This window comes from Entelurus aequoreus, linkage group LG01 (assembly GCF_033978785.1).
Source record: "Entelurus aequoreus isolate RoL-2023_Sb linkage group LG01, RoL_Eaeq_v1.1, whole genome shotgun sequence".
NCBI lineage: Eukaryota > Metazoa > Chordata > Actinopteri > Syngnathiformes > Syngnathidae > Entelurus > Entelurus aequoreus.
In genome coordinates, this window is record NC_084731.1 from 68580888 (window position 1) to 68599205 (window position 18318).

The following is an 18318-nucleotide window of genomic DNA, read 5'->3' on the forward strand; positions in this document are numbered from 1 at the left end:
ACGTGTGATGTTTTTCACATGTGCTCCACTGAATGCTCAGGGAGTTTTTGTGTTTGTTCAGACACATGAACAACTAGAGGGAACATTGCCTGTGAGCGGGTCTTTTCTACAGCCGGAGAAATAATAACTAAGAGAAATCGTCTAAAATTTAATACGTTGGAATAAAAGTGTAAAAAAAAAAAAAAAAAAAATCCCAGTCCACAAGCATCCTCATTCACAACACGTTCTCTTAGTTTTCCATGTTATAATACAGTCAATAAATAATGTGAACATGTATCTAAAAAATATGAAAATATATTTTTATTTAAATGAAGATATTAAATAATCCTAAATGAAATACAATGACTTGGTTTATATTATTGTATATACTAGGTCATAAAATCAGTGTCAGTTGAGTCGGTCCATAGGTTGCCTGTAGGGATTTTTAATGTCCAGCAGATGTCAGTATTTAGTGACACAGTATCGCCACAGTATCAATACAGTTTTGCAATGTGTCGAAACGCTTCATGACGCCTCATCAACCCATCACTACTAGGAATAATACAGGCAAACCTGAGAAGAGGGACACAAGTCGAACTAGGAAGTTCTCTGGCAAGACCATAGACATCTGCGACTGAGGAAACCGTAGGCAAAGTTCTGGCGTTCATGTGCTGTGAGCAGCCAGGCTAAATAGGGTGAGACCTAATTGTCCTCAGGTGTGTGCTGCCTCGCGCCAGCTGCACGCCATACTGTGGACGAGAGAGAGAGTCAACAGGTGCGAAGACAGACAAGATTACACAGGGATTTTTAGATTACCACAACAATAGTGATTACCAAAACTAGTGAAGTTGTCATGTTGTGTAAATGGTAAATAAAAACAGAATACAATGATTTGCAAATCCTTTTCAACTTATATTTAATTGAATAGACTGCAAAGACAAGATATTTAATGTTCACACTGAGAAACTTAATTTTTTTTTGCAAATTATGAACTTAGAATTTAATGGCAGCAACACATAGCAAAAAAGTTGTCACAGGGGCATTTGTACGACTTTGTTACATGGCCTTTCCTTTTAACAACACTCAGTAAACGTTTGGGAACTGAGGAGACCAATTTTTGAAGTGGAATTATTTCCCATTCTTGCTTGATGTACAGCTTAAGTTGTTCAACTGTCCGGGGTCTCCATTGTTGTATTTTAGGCTTCATGTTGCACCACACATTTTCAATGGCAGACAGGTCTGGACTACAGGCAGGCCAGTCTATTACCCACACTCTTTCACTATGAAGCCACGCTGTTGTAACACGTGGCTTGGCATTGTCTTGCTGAAATAAGCAGGGGCGTCCATGATAACGTTGCTTGGATGGCAACATTTGTTTCGCCAAAACCTGTATGTACCTTTCAGCATTAATGATGCCTTCACAGATGTGTAAGTTACCCATGTCTTGGGCACTAATATACCCCCATACCATCACAGATTCTGGCTTTTCAACTTTGCGCCTATAACAATCTGGATGGTTAATTTCCTCTTTGTTACGGAGGACACAACGTCCACAGTTTCCAAAAACAATGTGAAATGTGGACTCGTCAGATAACAGAACACTTTTCCACATTGCATCAGTCCATCTTAGATGAGCTCGAGCCCAGCGAAGCGTTTCTGGGTGTTGTTGATAAATGGCTTTGGCTTTACATAGTAGAGTTTTAACTTGCACTTACAGATGTAGCGACCAACTGTAGTTACTGACAGTGGTTTTCTGAAGTGTTCCTGAGCCCATGTGGTGATATCTTTTACACACCGATGTCGCTTTTTGATGCAGTACCTCTTGAGGGATCTAAGGTCCGTAATATCATCGGTTACGTGCAGTGATTTATCCAAATTCTCTGAACCTTTTGATGATATTATGGACCTAAATGGTGAAATCCCTAAAGTCCTTGCAATACCTGGTTGAGAAATGTTGTTCTTGGACAATTTGCTCACGCATTTGTTGACAAAGTGGTGACCCTCGCCCCATCCTTGTTTGTGAATGACTGAGCATTTCATGGAAGCTGCTTTTATACCCAATTATGGCACTTACCTGTTCCCAATTAGCCTGTTTACCTGTGGGATGTTCCAAATAAGTGTTTGATGAGCATTCCTCAACTTTCTCAGTCTTTTTTGCCAATTGTGTCAGCTTTTTTTAAACATGTTGCAGGCATCAAATTCCAAATGAGCCAATATTTGCAAAAAACAAAGTTTACCAGTTCCCACGTTAAATATCTTGTCTTTGCAGTTTATTCATTTGAATATAGGTTGAAAAGGATTTGCAAATCATTTTATTCTGTTTTTACTTACGATTTACATAACGTGCCAACTTCACTGGTTTTGTATTACTTGTACAATGTTATTATTGTAGCAGTTCGCTGAGCCTGCATTGATTTAGCACTGAAAGGAAGCACTGATAGCTTCTTCCTGTTTGGGTCCGGTTACTACCGTGGTTTCGGTACCCATCCCTGATGGCAGTTCCACTTCCTGCTAGTCAAAATGTTTCTGGTCTGCAGCGTACCTGGTAGTACTTGTACTCTTACACCACTCGTACACACGCCTGAATGCACCTCACTGCAAAGTGTTCAACCTGTGTGACTCATCCAGGATGGAGTATTTCCTGACCAAGCTCTAAACTTAAGTGGACATTTAGCACAAGGTTAAAAGCTTTTCTTCCTTTCCTGGCACAGGGTTGCCGTGACGACCTACAACAATCTGCTCCTTGTCTTTGCTCCGCAGAGGCCAGCTTCCCAGGAGAGGACCTTGGCGACGACAAGAGTTGTCACTGCCAGTTTGTTACTCAGGAGTTGCCGCCAGGCTTGAGGGTGGCCATACGAGCAATATGGTGAGTAAAACCACCTGTAATCAATAAGAAAATGTACCCATTATTGTTGTATCTATCAGCCTGTAAAAAAACAAGAATACTACATCAGCAGATGATACCAGTATTTACAAAGAAAAACAAGTACTACCTTACACTTTATTACATCTGAATTTTGAATCCTTAAAGAAAACCAAAACCCTAACCCCACTCACTGATTCCAAAAGTCTAACCAGAAACCTAACCCCACTCACTGATTCCAAAAGTCTAACCAGAAACCTAACAACCCTCACTGATTCCAAAAGTCTAACCAGAAACCTAACCCAACAAACTGATTCCAAAAGTCTGAACAGAAACCTAACCCCACTAACTGATTCCAAAAGTCTAACCAGAAACCTAACGCCACTAACTGATTCCAATAGTCTAACCAGAAACCTAACGCCACTAACTGATTCCAATAGTCTAACCAGAAACCTAACCCCACTAACTGATTCTAAAAGTCTAACCAGAAACCTAACCCCACTAACTGATTCCAAAAGTCTAACCATAAACCTAACGCCAATCACTGATTCCAATAGCCTAACCAGAAACCTAACCCCACTCACTGATTCCAAAAGTCTAACCAGAAACCTAACCCCACTCACTGATTGTAAATGTCTAACCAGAAACCTAACCCCACTAACTGATTCCAATAGTCTAACCAGAAACCTAACCCCACTAACTGATTCTAAAAGTCTAACCAGAAACCTAACCCCACTCACTGATTCCAAAAGTCTAACCAGAAACCTAACCCCACTCACTGATTCTAAATGTCTAACCAGAAACCTAACCCCACTGACTGATTCCAAAAGTCTAACCTAAAGTCTAACCAGAAACCTAACCCAACTAACTGATTCTAAAAGTCTAACCAGAAACCTAACACCACTCACTGATTCCAAAAGTCTAACCAGAAACCTAACACCACTCACTGATTCCAAAAGTCTAACCAGAAACCAAACCCCACTCACTGATTCTAAATGTCTAACTAGAAACCTAACCCCACTGACTGATTCCAATAGTCTAACCAGAAACTTAACCCCACTCACTGATTCTAAAAGTCTAACTAGAAACCTAACCCAACTAACTGATTCAAAAAGTCTAACCAGAAACCTAACCCAACTAACTGATTCAAAAAGTCTAACCAGAAACCTAACCCAACTAACTGATTTCAAAAGTCTAACCAGAAACCTTACCCCACCCACTGATTTCAAAAGTCTAACCAGAAACCTAATCCAACTCACTGATTCCAAAAGTCTAACCAGAAACCTATCCCCACTAACTGATTCCAAAAGTCTAACCAGAAATATATCCCCACTAACTGATTATAAAAGTCTAACCAGAAACCTAACCCCACTCACTGATTCCAAAAGTATAACCAGAAATCTAACCCCAATCACTGATTCCAAAAGTCTAACCAGAAATCTAACCCACTTACTGATTGCAAAAGTCTAATCAGAGACCTAACCCCACTAACTGATTCCAAATGTCTAACCAGAAATCTAACCCCACTAACTGATTCCAAAAGTCTAACCAGAAATATATCCCCACTAACTGATTATAAAAGTCTAACCAGAAACCTAACCCCACTAACTGATTCTAAAAGTCTAACCAGAAACCTAACCCCACTAACTGATTCCAAAAGTCTAACCAGAAACCTAACGCCACTAACTGATTCCAATAGCCTAACCAGAAACCAAACCCCACTCACTGGTTCCAAAAGTCTAACCAGAAACCTAACCTCACTCACTGATTCTAAATGTCTAACCAGAAACCTAACCCCACTAACCGATTCCAATAGTCTAACCAGAAACTTAACCCCACTCACTGATTCTAAAAGTCTAACCAGAAACCTAACCCAACTAACTGATTCTAAAAGTCTAACCAGAAACCTAACACCACTCACTGATTCCAAAAGTCTAACCAGAAACCAAACCCCACTCACTGATTCTAAATGCCTAACTAGAAACCTAACCCCACTGACTGATTCCAATAGTCTAACCAGAAACTTAACCTCACTCACTGATTCTAAAAGTCTAACCAGAAACCTAACCCAACTAACTGATTCAAAAAGTCTAACCAGAAACCTAACCCAACTAACTGATTCAAAAAGTCTAACCAGAAACCTAACCAAACTAACTGATTTCAAAAGTCTAACCAGAAACCTAACCCCACCCACTGATTTCAAAAGTCTAACCAGAAACCTAATCCAACTCACTGATTCCAAAAGTCTAACCAGAAACCTAAACCCACTCACTGATTCCAAAAGTATAACCAGAAATCTAACCCAACTGATTCCAAAAGTCTAACCAGAAATCTAACCCACTCACTGATTGCAAAAGTCTAACCAGAAACTTAACCCCACTCACTGGTTCCAAAAGTCTAACCAGAAACCTAACCCCACTCACTGATTCTAAATGTCTAACCAGAAACCTAACCCCACTAACTGATTCCAATAGTCTAACCAGAAACTTAACCCCACTCACTGATTCTAAAAGTCTAACCAGAAACCTAACCCAACTAACTGATTCTAAAAGTCTAACCAGAAACCTAACCCCACTCACTGATTCCAAAAGTCTAACCAGAAACCTAACCCCACTCACTGATTCTAAATGTCTAACCAGAAACCTAACCCCACTAACTGATTCCAATAGTCTAACCAGAAACTTAACCCCACTCACTGATTCTAAAAGTCTAACCAGAAACCTAACCCAACTAACTGATTCTAAAAGTCTAACCAGAAACCTAACACCACTCACTGATTCCAAAAGTCTAACCAAAAACCAAACCCCACTCACTGATTCTAAATGCCTAACTAGAAACCTAACCCCACTGACTGATTCCAATAGTCTAACCAGAAACTTAACTCCACTCACTGATTCTAAAAGTCTAACCAGAAACCTAACCCAACTAACTGATTCAAAAAGTCTAACCAGAAACCTAACCCAACTAACTGATTCAAAAAGTCTAACCAGAAACCTAACCCAACTAACTGATTTCAAAAGTCTAACCAGAAACCTAACCCCACCCACTGATTTCAAAAGTCTAACCAGAAACCTAATCCAACTCACTGATTCCAAAAGTCTAACCAGAAACCTATCCCCACTAACTGATTCCAAAAGTCTAACCAGAAATCTAACCCCACTAACTGATTCCAAAAGTCTAACCAGAAATCTAACCCCACTCACTGATTCCAAAAGTCTAACCCCAATCACTAATTCCAAAAGTCTAACCAGAAATCTAACCCACTCACTGATGGCAAAAGTCTAACCAGAAACCTAACCCCACTAACTGATTCCAAATGTCTAACCAGAAATCTAACCCCACTAACTGATTCCAAAAGTCTAACCAGAAATCTATCCCCACTAACTGATTACAAAAGTCTAACCAGAAACCTAACCCCACTAACTGATTCTAAAAGTCTAACCAGAAACCTAACCCCACTAACTGATTCCAAAAGTCTAACCAGAAACCTAACGCCACTAACTGATTCCAATAGCCTAACCAGAAACCTAACCCCACTCACTGATTCCAAAAGTCTAACCAGAAACTAACCCCACTCACTGATTCTAAATGTCTAACCAGAAACCTAACCCCACTAACTGATTCCAATAGTCTAACCAGAAACTTAACCCCACTCACTGATTCTAAAAGTCTAACCAGAAACCTAACCCAACTAACTGATTCAAAAAGTCTAACCAGAAACCTAACCCAACTAACTGATTTCAAAAGTCTAACCAGAAACCTAACCCCACCCACTGATTCTAAAAGTCTAACCAGAAACCTAACCCAACTAACTGATTTCAAAAGTCTAACCAGAAACCTAATCCAACTCACTGATTCCAAAAGTCTAACCAGAAACCTATCCCCACTAACTGATTCCAAAAGTCTAACCAGAAATCTAACCCCACTCACTGATTCCAAAAGTCTAACCAGAAATCTAACCCCAATCACTGATTCCAAAAGTCTAACCAGAAATCTAACCCACTCACTGATTGCAAAAGTCTAACCAGAAATCTATCCCCACTAACTGATTCCAAAAGTCTAACCAGAAATCTAACCACACTAACTGATTCCAAAAGTCTAACCAGAAATCTATCCCCACTAACTGATTACAAAAGTCTAACCAGAAACCTAACCCCACTAACTGATTCTAAAAGTCTAACCAGAAACCTAACCCCACTAACTGATTCCAAAAGTCTAACCAGAAACCTAACGCCACTAACTGATTCCAATAGCCTAACCAGAAACCTAACCCCACTCACTGATTCCAAAAGTCTAACCAGAAACTAACCCCACTCACTGATTCTAAATGTCTAACCAGAAACCTAACCCCACTAACTGATTCCAATAGTCTAACCAGAAACTTAACCCCACTCACTGATTCTAAAAGTCTAACCAGAAACCTAACCCAACTAACTGATTCAAAAAGTCTAACCGGAAACCTAACCCAACTAACTGATTTCAAAAGTCTAACCAGAAACCTAACCCCACCCACTGATTCTAAAAGTCTAACCAGAAACCTAACCCAACTAACTGATTTCAAAAGTCTAACCAGAAACCTAATCCAACTCACTGATTCCAAAAGTCTAACCAGAAACCTATCCCCACTAACTGATTCCAAAAGTCTAACCAGAAATCTAACCCCACTCACTGATTCCAAAAGTCTAACCAGAAATCTAACCCCAATCACTGATTCCAAAAGTCTAACCAGAAATCTAACCCACTCACTGATTGCAAAAGTCTAACCAGAAATCTAACCCCAATCACTGATTCCAAAAGTCTAACCAGAAATCTAACCCACTCACTGATTGCAAAAGTCTAACCAGAAACCTAACCCCACTAACTGATTCCAAAAGTCTAACCAGAAATCTAACCCCACTAACTGATTCCAAAAGTCTAACCAGAAACGTAACCCCACTCACTGATTCTAAAAGTCTAACCAGAAACCTAACATTACTCACTGATTCCAAAAGTCTAACCAGAAACCAAACCCCACTCACTGATTCTAAATGCCTAACTAGAAACCTAACCCCACTGACTGATTCCAAAAGTCTAACCAGAAACTTAACCCCACTCACTGATTCTAAAAGTCTAACCAGAAACCTAACCCAACTAACTGATTCAAAAAGTCTAACCAGAAACCTAACCCAACTAACTGATTTCAAAAGTCTAACCAGAAACCTAACCCCACCCACTGATTCTAAAAGTATAACCAGAAACCTAACCCAACTAACTGATTTCAAAAGTCTAACCAGAAACCTAATCCAACTCACTGATTCCAAAAGTCTAGCCAGAAATCTATCTCCTCTAACTGATTCCAAAAGTCTAACCAGAAATCTAACCCCACTCACTGATTCCAAAAGTCTAACCAGAAATCTAACCCACTCACTGATTGCAAAAGTCTAACCAGAAACCTAACCCCACTAACTGATTCCAAATGTCTAACCAGAAATCTAACCCCACTAACTGATTCCAAAAGTCTAACAAGAAACCTAACGCCACTAACTGATTCCAAAAGTCGAACCAGAAACCTATCCCCACTAACTGATTCCAAAAGTCGAACCAGAAACCTAACCCCACTAACTGATTTCCAAAAGTCTAACCAGAAATCTAACCCCACTCACTGATTCCAAAAGTTTAACCAGAAACCTAACCCCACTGATTCCAAAGGTCTAACCAGAAACCTAACTGTAACCTATTCGTGCTACAAATCAATGCAATATATATGGGGTTTTATAGGCTAGGAACAAAAGACTAGGGTTTCGACTTGGAGAGAGAAGGCAAAGCTCAAATCGCAGCTTGGTTGACACCGTGTATTAAACAATTTGTGGGGGACAGCAGATATATACACACAATAAGTTGAATGGCCATTCAACAGGAAAGTAATCTGGAAAACAACAGTGACTATATACATATATACAATTCAAATTGAATTAATTAATGTCTCTGGATCTGAATAAATCTCAGTTCAGACTTAGAGTTCTTGGGGGGAAAAAAGATGGCAGTACAGTCCATGTACTGCGGGTTAAAGATGGGGGAGAAAATGTAAAGGGTCGGCTCGAGAGCCTCCTACTCGCCCAGAAAGAACAGGTGGTGGGGTTCCTGGCTGGAATCTTCCAAGAACAGTCTTTGGACTAGATTCTTCTTTCTTTAGCTCGCCATCAATAAAAAAGAAGCCTGGCTAACTCTTCTACAGTCACACACAGCTTAGTGAGAAAAAACTCCGCCGCTGGTAGTCGGCTCTCGAGCATACAATCGGTCTGTCTGCTGGCCACTTCCTGGTACCGGCTTATAAGCCCAGCCAATTGGACCGCGGCGGTCACGTGATCAGGAAGCACGCACAGCGCTCACAGAGTAAATAGCAGGCAAGAGCATACCAGTCAAATTCAAAAAGGTATGAATTTGACACCTGCGTTACACCCTCCCCCCTTAAGATAGTGCACCTCCGTGTGCATACTATATGATGTGAACGGGTAGTTCTAAGCTAGAGTTCCCTGCAGGGGTGGTGCTAAGTATTTCACCATAGGCATCTCCTAGACTATGGAAAAGCGTCCGAAAAACTGAAATAAAAGGATTACCCAACGTGGAATAACCAAATCGCTTAGGTGGTTGTCGCTGTCTTGAAGAACGACGAATAGCATCAGGTTCAACATCAGGCGCATTAAGAACCTCAGAGTCAAACACAACCGATTGGGTAAGGGCAGGGTCGGTAGACTCTGGGGATGTTTCTGCTTGGCCACTCTTCTCCGTTTCCCCATCCATTTTATCTTGTTCTCCAATTTCAGGTTCTTCAGCTGAAAAGATAACAGGCTCATTGGATGCAGGTAAGTGTTGATAATCTTCTCCCACAGATGGAGGCGGCGATGTGGCTGGATTGGCAGAGGACTTCCCTGGATCAGGTAAGTAAGGTTTCACAGGTTCGGGAAGTATACACTCTGGAGCATTGTCAAGTGATGGTAGGATGTTTTTTTCAACAGTTAAGGTTCCAGGTGAAAGGTAATTGGCAATCATCTTCATCTTCAGAATTGTCATGATTCTCACTAAGTGGTGTCTCTTGCTGCTGGCTTCGGGTCACTGGCCTGCGAGGAGGCGTTGCCTCAGGAGACTTTTGGCAAGTATCACTCGGAAGAGACTCAAAGGGCAGTAGAAGATCACAGTGAAGAGTTCGAGTTGGAGCCTTGTCATCTCTTTCTAGTCTCACTGTATATACTGGAAGGTCACCAGCACGGCTGAGAACGACATATACCTCACGCTCCCACTTATCCTCAAGTTTGTGCTTTCCTCGCAGTTTCACATTGCGAACCAAAACACGACCACCAACGTCCAAACTAGATGGAGTAACTCGTTTATCAAATCTTCTTTTATTGTGTTCTGCAGATTTTTGCGCATATCTAGCAGCAAGCTTGAAACTTTGCTCGAGCCGGGAACATAAATGCTCAACATACTGGGAATGTGACTTTGACTGCTTTCCTCGGACTGGAAGACTAAAAGCAAGATCGACTGGAAGGCGGGGTGAGCGACCGAACATTAATTCATAGGGTGTAAAGCCAGTTACATCATTCTTGGTACAATTGTACGCATGGCAGAGTGGTTTCACGTATTCTTTCCATCGCTTCTTCTGCTTTGGCTCCAAGGTTCCGAGCATACTTAATAGAGTTCGGTTAAAGCGCTCTACCGGATTCCCTCGTGGATGATATGGAGTAGTTCTTGTCTTCTTAATACCAGCAACCTCACAGAGTTCTTTTATGAGCTTAGACTCAAAGTCTGGTCCCTGATCAGTATGAAGTTTCTCGGGTATGCCGTAGTAAACTATGAAGTGTTCCCATAAGTAACATGCAACGGTATGTGCTTTTTGATTAGGGGTAGGTAGAGCCACAGCAAACTTAGTAAAGTGATCTGTAAGAACAAGTATGTCTTTGGTGTTACTCTGGTCCGGTTCTAGAGATAGAAAATCCATACACACCAACTCAAGTGGCCGAGTGGTGGTGATATTAACCAAAGGTGCGGCTCTCTCTTGTGGGGATTTTCGTCGGACACACCGGTCACAAGTCCCCGATTTTGGTTTCAACATCTACTGACATATGTGGCCAAAAAAATCTAGAGCGTACCAGGTCTAGTGTTCGCTCAACACCTAGGTGTCCCATGTCATTATGAAGACTTTTCAGAACCAAGGCCCTCAACCCTTCAGGTAAAATGAGCTGGAAAAGTTCTTCATCTCCATCTTTCCTTCTTCTGTAGAGGACACCATCCACCAATTCCAGGCGGTTCAATTCTCAAAGAAGCAAGGCCAATTCGGGAAGCTCGTGTCTCACTGTTGGGGGTACATGCTCTCCCGTTTCCAACTGGTGAATGACCTCTCGGATGGATTGATCAGATCTCTGTTTCTCCCTGATTTCCTCAATAGACAAGGCTGGCACAACCAGCAACCCATGCTGATTTTCATCCAGATAACTCTCAGGGATGGCTTTGGCAGAGGTGGTCATGGACTCAACCAGTGTGATGGGAGGATAATCGGTAAAACTGGTTGAATTGCAGTTTTTCACAAGACGACTTTGGCAAATGGCCGCGACGACTTCTGGGGAAATTTCATATCCTGGTTCACTGCTGTGCCCATCGGTGAACTGACGGACGAGATCTAGATCAGAGGAAGTATCAAGAGATGAATTATGGGAACGGCGTGACAGCGCATCAGCGTCTAGGTTTTGCTTGCCAGTCCGATACTGAAGCGTGAAAGTGTACTTTGAAAGTGCAGCAAGCCAACGGTGACTGGCAGCATGAAGTTTGGCAGATGTCAGGATGTATGTCAATGGGTTGGTGTCTGTAACCACAACAAAATTAGCACCATACAGATAATCATGAAATTTTGCTGTAATGCTCCATTTCAATGCTAGAAATTCCAGTTTATGAGCAGGATATCGTGACTCACTTGTGGATAAACCACGATTAGCATATGCAATGGCTCTCAAATGACCATCTTGCTCTTGATAAAGAGCTGCACCGAGACCTATGGCACTTGCATCTGTATGTAAGATGTATGGTTTCTTCGGGTCTGCAAACCCCAGAACAGGGGCAGTAGTTAGGTGCTCAATCAGGGTTTCAAAGGCACTCTGACATTCTGACGACCACCTTCCTCCAAAAGGTGTATGTTTCGAGCCGTGTGACTTGAAATTGGACCCTTTCTGTCCAGTCCTACGGGGTGGTGTATAGCCCCTTGTCAAGTCATTCAGTGGTTTGGCTACTGCGGAATATCCCCGGATGAACCTTCGGTAGTAACCGGCAAATCCTAAAAATGATTTTAGCTCCCTCAGGGTGCGTGGAATTGGCCAGGTCTTTAACGCAGAAATCTTCTCTGGATCAGTCTTCACCCCCTCCTCAGACACCACATGACCCAGGTACCGTACAGAGGTTTGGAAGAACTTGCACTTCTCCAGGGATAACTTGAGGCCATATTCCTTCAATCGGTTGAGGACTCTTAGCAGGCGCTTTTCATGCTCCTCCAGGGTTTGTGAAAAGATAATCAAATCGTCGAGGAACACAAGAACTTCTTTCAAGTGAAGATCTGTCATGCACTTTTCCATGAGGCGCTGAAAAGTTGAGGGAGCATTGGTAACGCCTTGCGGCATGCGATTAAACTCCCAGATTCCTAACGGGGTAACAAAGGCAGTTTTTGCTTTATCCGCTTCATTCATCTCAATCTGGTAATAACCAGACTTGAGATCCAACACGCTAAACCACCTTGAGCCAGTCAACGCTGAAAATGATTCCTCCAGGTTGGGGAGGGCATCGGCGTCTTTAATGGTTTGGAGATTTAGCTTTCTGTAGTCAATACACAGACGGACATCACAATTTTTCTTGCGCACAACTACAATAGGCGAGGCAAAGAATCGGACTCTCTGATTACTCCAGTTTTCAGAAGATCTCGCAGATGTTGTCGAACTGCCTCTATATCCTGTGGATGTATTGGCCTTGGACGCTGCTTGAATGGTGTCTCGTCATTCAGTTTGATGTGGTGTTTGACTTGTCCAGTTCTTCCAAAATCCAGATCGTGACAAGAGAAGACCTCCGGTATTTCTTTCAGTTTGCTTATAATCCTGTCTTTCCATTCCTCTGGGATGGGTGAGTCACCAAAATCGAAATGCAGATGGTGCGAAGAACTTGCAATGGGTTCGGATGAGAGAGAAGTTTGATGTGACAAGATTTGAGGTGCCATGACGAGATTTGCAATGGTGCTCAGAGATGGAATTGACACTTCTTGCTCTGACCCATTTTTGAGAATGACGGGAACTTTATGGGAGGTATTCTTTGCAATGGTAATGAGACAACTTGTCACACAGAGTCCACCAGCCACTGGAGATGAGGGATGTTCAATGAGTACACAACAGCCTGCAGTTGGAGTGTTGCCATAGATGGAGCCCTCAACCACAACCGTGTGGCCTGGGGGAATTGTAACTGATCCTTTACTTGAAAGCCTCACAACACCTTTGCTGCCCAACTGTGTTTGTTGGCGCCGCAGTTGGAGCAGTTGCAGGACAGCTCTGTATCCATGTGTCTCTGGCTGGAAAGTGCCTTGATTTCTTTCCACATATTGGTCGTACAATGGCTCAAGGGTATTCATACCAATCAGTACTTGTGATTGAAACTCTGGACGGGAATCCGGAACCACGAGTGTTAGTGTTGCTACTTCTGTGTCTGCACCCACAAAATCTTTGGGGAATGTAACTATCATTTCAATGTAGCCCAGGTAGGGTACAGTTTGGCCGGCTGCCCCTTCAACTTGCAGAAGGTCAGAGAGAGACTTCAAAGGTTCCTGAGAAAAATATTTATTATAAACTGCCACAGGAACAGTTGTAACTTGGGATCCAGTATCAAGTAAACAGGAGCACACTTGTACATTTCGATCCAATCAACCCTTTCGGTAGACATGTTTTTGTGATTGGAGAAGAAGGAGTAAGCTCAGTGCAGGTAACAGTTGTAAGATTCTTGGGACATTTTTGATCCAAAGCAGTTCCAATTCGTCCCGTAACAGGAACTGGGGCCAGTTTAAAGAATGACCTGTGCTTGACTTCTTCCATCTCTGCAGCTTCTCTGCCTGTTGTCTTTTCTTGAATGAGACCAGAGCAGGATTTGGGGGACTGTCACATGTTGCTTTAATATGCCCCTCTTCACCACATTGGTAGCAATAACCGGGTCTTGGTCCAGACGGTGCAGAACCGTAGTGTCGAGTAGCAGGTTTGGCATGTGGGGAACCAGCACCAGTCGATGGTGTCTTCGCTGGTACAGCTTGTTTTTTTCCAGATTGGGCGGCGATCAAAGCTGTCAATTGTCTCTGTATATCTGCCAGTTGCTTTGTAAGTTTTTCCAGTGTTATACTTTCATGATCTTCACCACCAGCATAAGCGTATTGTGCTTGAGTTGCGGATCTTGTCTTGGATGGGCCGAGATGCTGCTTCATGCGAAAGGGTCTTAGCTGCTTCTCGGTCCTCCTCTGTGCGCAATAGCAGCAATAGTTCAGCGAAGGATGGCGGATTTTGCTTACGTTGCCTGAGTTGGAGCTCGGAGATTAAGACATTGTCCCAACAGCCTCTACAAAACTGGTTGAGTAGGTGTTTATTGGTCTCCTCGTATGGAACTCCCCCTCTCTTGACAGCTAAATTGAGAGCCAATTGCAGCCGCTGAAGGTATGATGATGCCTTTTCATTTGCGTCTTGGAAAGTATCCATAAATTTAGCATAAAGCTCATCTCCGTCTTTCACATTGCCGTACGCTGAATCCAGAATATGGAGATAGACTGCAGGCCGTGTTTCAGGCTTCAAGTGCTTGACCATGTCGGCAGCGGGAGGCAGAAGACTCTCAAAGATTTTGCGCGATCGCTGCAAATCGGAAACAGAGGAATCATTTAACAGTAAATCCACAGTAACACGCCATGTTTAATAATCGGTTTCATTCTGAGGCCGGGGCAACCTCCCAGAAAATACTCTGAGACGCTGGCTGGAGAGATGAAGCATCGCACTGTCCTCGTTTTTAACGATGTGCTCAACCACATAACGTTGGACTTCTGGTGGGTTCAAGGTAGGTGCAGCAATATTTGGGAGAGAGGTTCTGGTTTGGGATTGGGGTTTATATTCAGTGCGATCGGAGAGCAATTCCTGACTCTCGGTAGTGGCAGTGGGAGTTGACTGTGTTGCTTGGGCAGCAGAAGTTGGCAGAGTTTTAGCTTGGACTGGGCCAAGCTGCGTAACAGAGTGACCAAGCAGGGACATCACATCGTTGAGGACCTCCGTAAAGTCCTTACCAGTTATCTTAGCTAACTCTTTTAAATCAGATAAATATGCGTTTGTTTTTTGTTTCTCTATGCGAGTAGCGCAAACAGCGGACAATTCGGACATTTCATACATTTTATTATTTCGACTCACAAAAGTGTAAGGCAAAATGTGACGCAGCGCGTTAATAGCATCAGTAGAATTATACTCAATAACCCACTTATGCCTAAACTCAGATTCCCAATCATCAATAATCTCACACTGACCAATCGAACTGTATTTAGACAAAAAGTCCACGACCTCTTCATTTTCTTCAGCCTTTGTATCACACTCAAACAATACTGCATTATGTATATTTATGCCATGTTTCTCAATTACGTCCATTGTAAAGTTATACTCTGTCCACACACACACACAATTTAAGCTGAGCTCTCTCCTGGCTAGCTCGCCACTAATTTTGTAACCTATCCGTGCTACAAATCAATGCAATATGTATGGGGTTTTATGGGCTAGGAACAAAGGACTAGGGTTTCGACTTGGAGAGAGAAGGCAAAGCTCAAATTGCAGCTTGGTTGACACCGTGTATTAAACAATTTGTGAGGGACAGCAGATACAGTATATACACACAATAGGTTGAATGGCCATTCAACAGGAAAGTAATCTGGAAAACAACAGTGACTATATACATATATACAATTCAAATTGAATTAATTAATGTCTCTGGATCTGAATAAATCTCAGTTCAGACTTAGAGTTCTTGGGGGGGGAAAAAGATGGCAGTACAGTCCATGTACTGCAGGTTAAAGATGGGGGAAAAAAATGTAAAGGGTCGGCTCGAGAGCCTCCTACCCGCCCAGAAAGAACAGGTGGTGGGGTTCCTGGCTGGAATCTTCCAAGAACAGTCCTTGGACTAGATTCTTCTTTCTTTAGCTCGCCTCTGGTGAGGGCGGTCGCATTTTTCTCCGCTCCCTCCTTCCCTGCTTGCTCTCTTTGTTTTTGTCTTGTCTGAACTATTTTGAAGCCTCTTTTCTTGAGCTGTCCTCAAATCTAAACATCAAAATGAATTTGATCAACTGGACTCTCGACGCAATTGACACAGTCTTTTCGACAAGGAAAAGAGGCTCGGGGGAGCCTGGCTGCCCTGATGGAACCATTGCTGCGGGGTACGTGAGAGATTCCTGGAATACTTGGAGAATCATGTGCCTCTCAGTCCTTTCCATCGAGGACGTGGAAGACATCTACCTATTTGGAGCTGTGATCGCAGGGCATTTGCTGATTGGGCTGGGCATTGCTCTGGTGTATCGTCAAATTCGGAAGACGATGGCAGCCACTCAAGGGGCCAACAGGCTGTTCAACGCAATGGAAGGATTGGGTCGTGCTGTGGGATCACAGACTGGAGCGATTGCTGATTTGAATCGCAAGGTAGATTCCATCTTGATGATGTTACAGAAAGAATAAATTGGAATTGTCAGAGCCAGCATATAGAGCAGGAATGTCATTGTTTTGACTGCTCGAAGAAAAAACAACATCTTAATCTACGATTTGACTCCCTCGAATGGCCTTGAGGAACAGGCTGTTTGAAAACACTCCCCTGAGGACTCCTCAAAGATGGACGCTTTTGACCTTTCCCTTTTTTTTCAAAAGCACCTGGGTCGGACTCTTGAACTCTTGAACTCTTGGGGCCGGCCTCGGCCCATAAAGACAATCCAACATCTCACCCAAGTTAATTGGGCATACATGCACGCACACACCCCTCCCCAAATCAACGCCTTCACCACTGCTTTATTCCTCCGGGGTTGTGGGGGCTGAGCAGCGCTCAACAGCAGCTGCCGGCCTCCAAAGTCCTGTTGGATGACTCTGTTGCGAGTTGTTGTGATTAAATGTACCATGTTTATGTGTGCCATGCTATGTGAGGTTTTTTTCCTCGGACTCAGTCTGGACCATTCCTGAGGGTCCAGCCTCAGACTGATATTTTTTTTTACTTCCCCCCTTCCCCAATGTCACCTTTTTCCCACCTTTTTAAGGAGCGCCTAAGTGAGGCTGATCCGTTGGCGGTCCCGTCTTGTCTCTCTGTAACGTATGTCTGCTCTTAGCGGGATTGTGCCGAAAATGTAATTTCAGTTCTTATGTGTCTTGTACATGTAAGAATGGACAATAAAGCTGATTGATTGATCAAAAAAAAGAAGCCTGGCGAACTCTTCTACAGTCACACACAGCTTAATGAGAAAAAACTCCGGCGCTGGTAGTCGGCTCTCGAGCATACAATCGGTCTGTCTGCTCGCCACTTCCTGGTACCGGCTTATAAGCCCAGCCAATTGGACCGCGGCGGTCACGTGACCAGGAAGCACGCACAGCGCTCAAAGAGTAAATAACAGGCAAGAGCATACCAGTCAAATTCAAAAAGGTACGAATTTGACACCTGCGTTACATAACCCCACTGACTGATTCCAAAAGTCAAACCAGAAACTTAACCCCGCTCACTGATTCTAAAAGTCGAACCAGAAGCCAAACCCAACTAACTGATTCCAAAAGTCTAACCAGAAACCTAACCCAACTAACTGATTCCAAAAGTCTAACCAGAAACCTAACCCCACTCACTCATTCTAAAAGTCTAAAAAGAAACCTAACCCAACTAACTGATTCCAAAAGTCTAACCAGAAACCTAACCCAACTAACTGATTTCAAAAGTCTAACTAGAAATTTAACCCCACTAACTGATTCCAAAAGTCTACCCAGAAACCTAACCCAACTAAATGATAAATGGGTTATACTTGTATAGCGCTTTTCTACCTTCAAGGTACTCAAAGCGCTTTGACAGTATTTCCACATTCACCCATTCACACACACATTCACACACTGATGGCGGGAGCTGCCATGCAAGGCGCTAACCAGCAGCCATCAGGAGCAAGGGTGAAGTGTCTTGCCCAAGGACACAACGGACGTGACTAGGATGGTAGAAGGTGGGGATTGAACCCCAGTAACCAGCAACCCTCCGATTGCTGACACGGCCACTCTACCAACTTCGCCACGCCGCCCCACTAACTGATTTCAAAAGTTTAACCAGAAATCTAACCCCACTAACTGATTCCAAACATCTAACCAGTAACCTAACCCCACTAACTGATTCCAAAAGTCTAACCAGAAATCTAACCCCACTCACTGATTCCAAAAGTCTAACCAGAAACCTAACCCAACTCA

The 18318-nt window shown here is 42.9% G+C and overlaps 1 protein-coding gene across 2 annotated transcripts in view; it reads left to right on the forward strand.

Annotated features, from left to right (window-relative positions):
• The window catches only part of kcnq2a (potassium voltage-gated channel, KQT-like subfamily, member 2a), a 163887-nt gene that overhangs the window by 101238 nt on the left and 44331 nt on the right, over window positions 1-18318 (forward strand). Inside the window, exons 13-14 of one of the 2 annotated variants that reach the window (XM_062057123.1) lie at window positions 2740-2845; window positions 9646-17320. Coding sequence is in view for 1 of the 2 variants with exons in the window: in XM_062057129.1 (XP_061913113.1) it covers window positions 2740-2845 (106 nt within the window). In the remaining variant the exon portion in view is untranslated. Of the gene's footprint in view, window positions 1-2739; window positions 2846-9645; window positions 17321-18318 lie in introns of those variants that run through there. The other variant, XM_062057129.1, reaches the window with a different exon arrangement.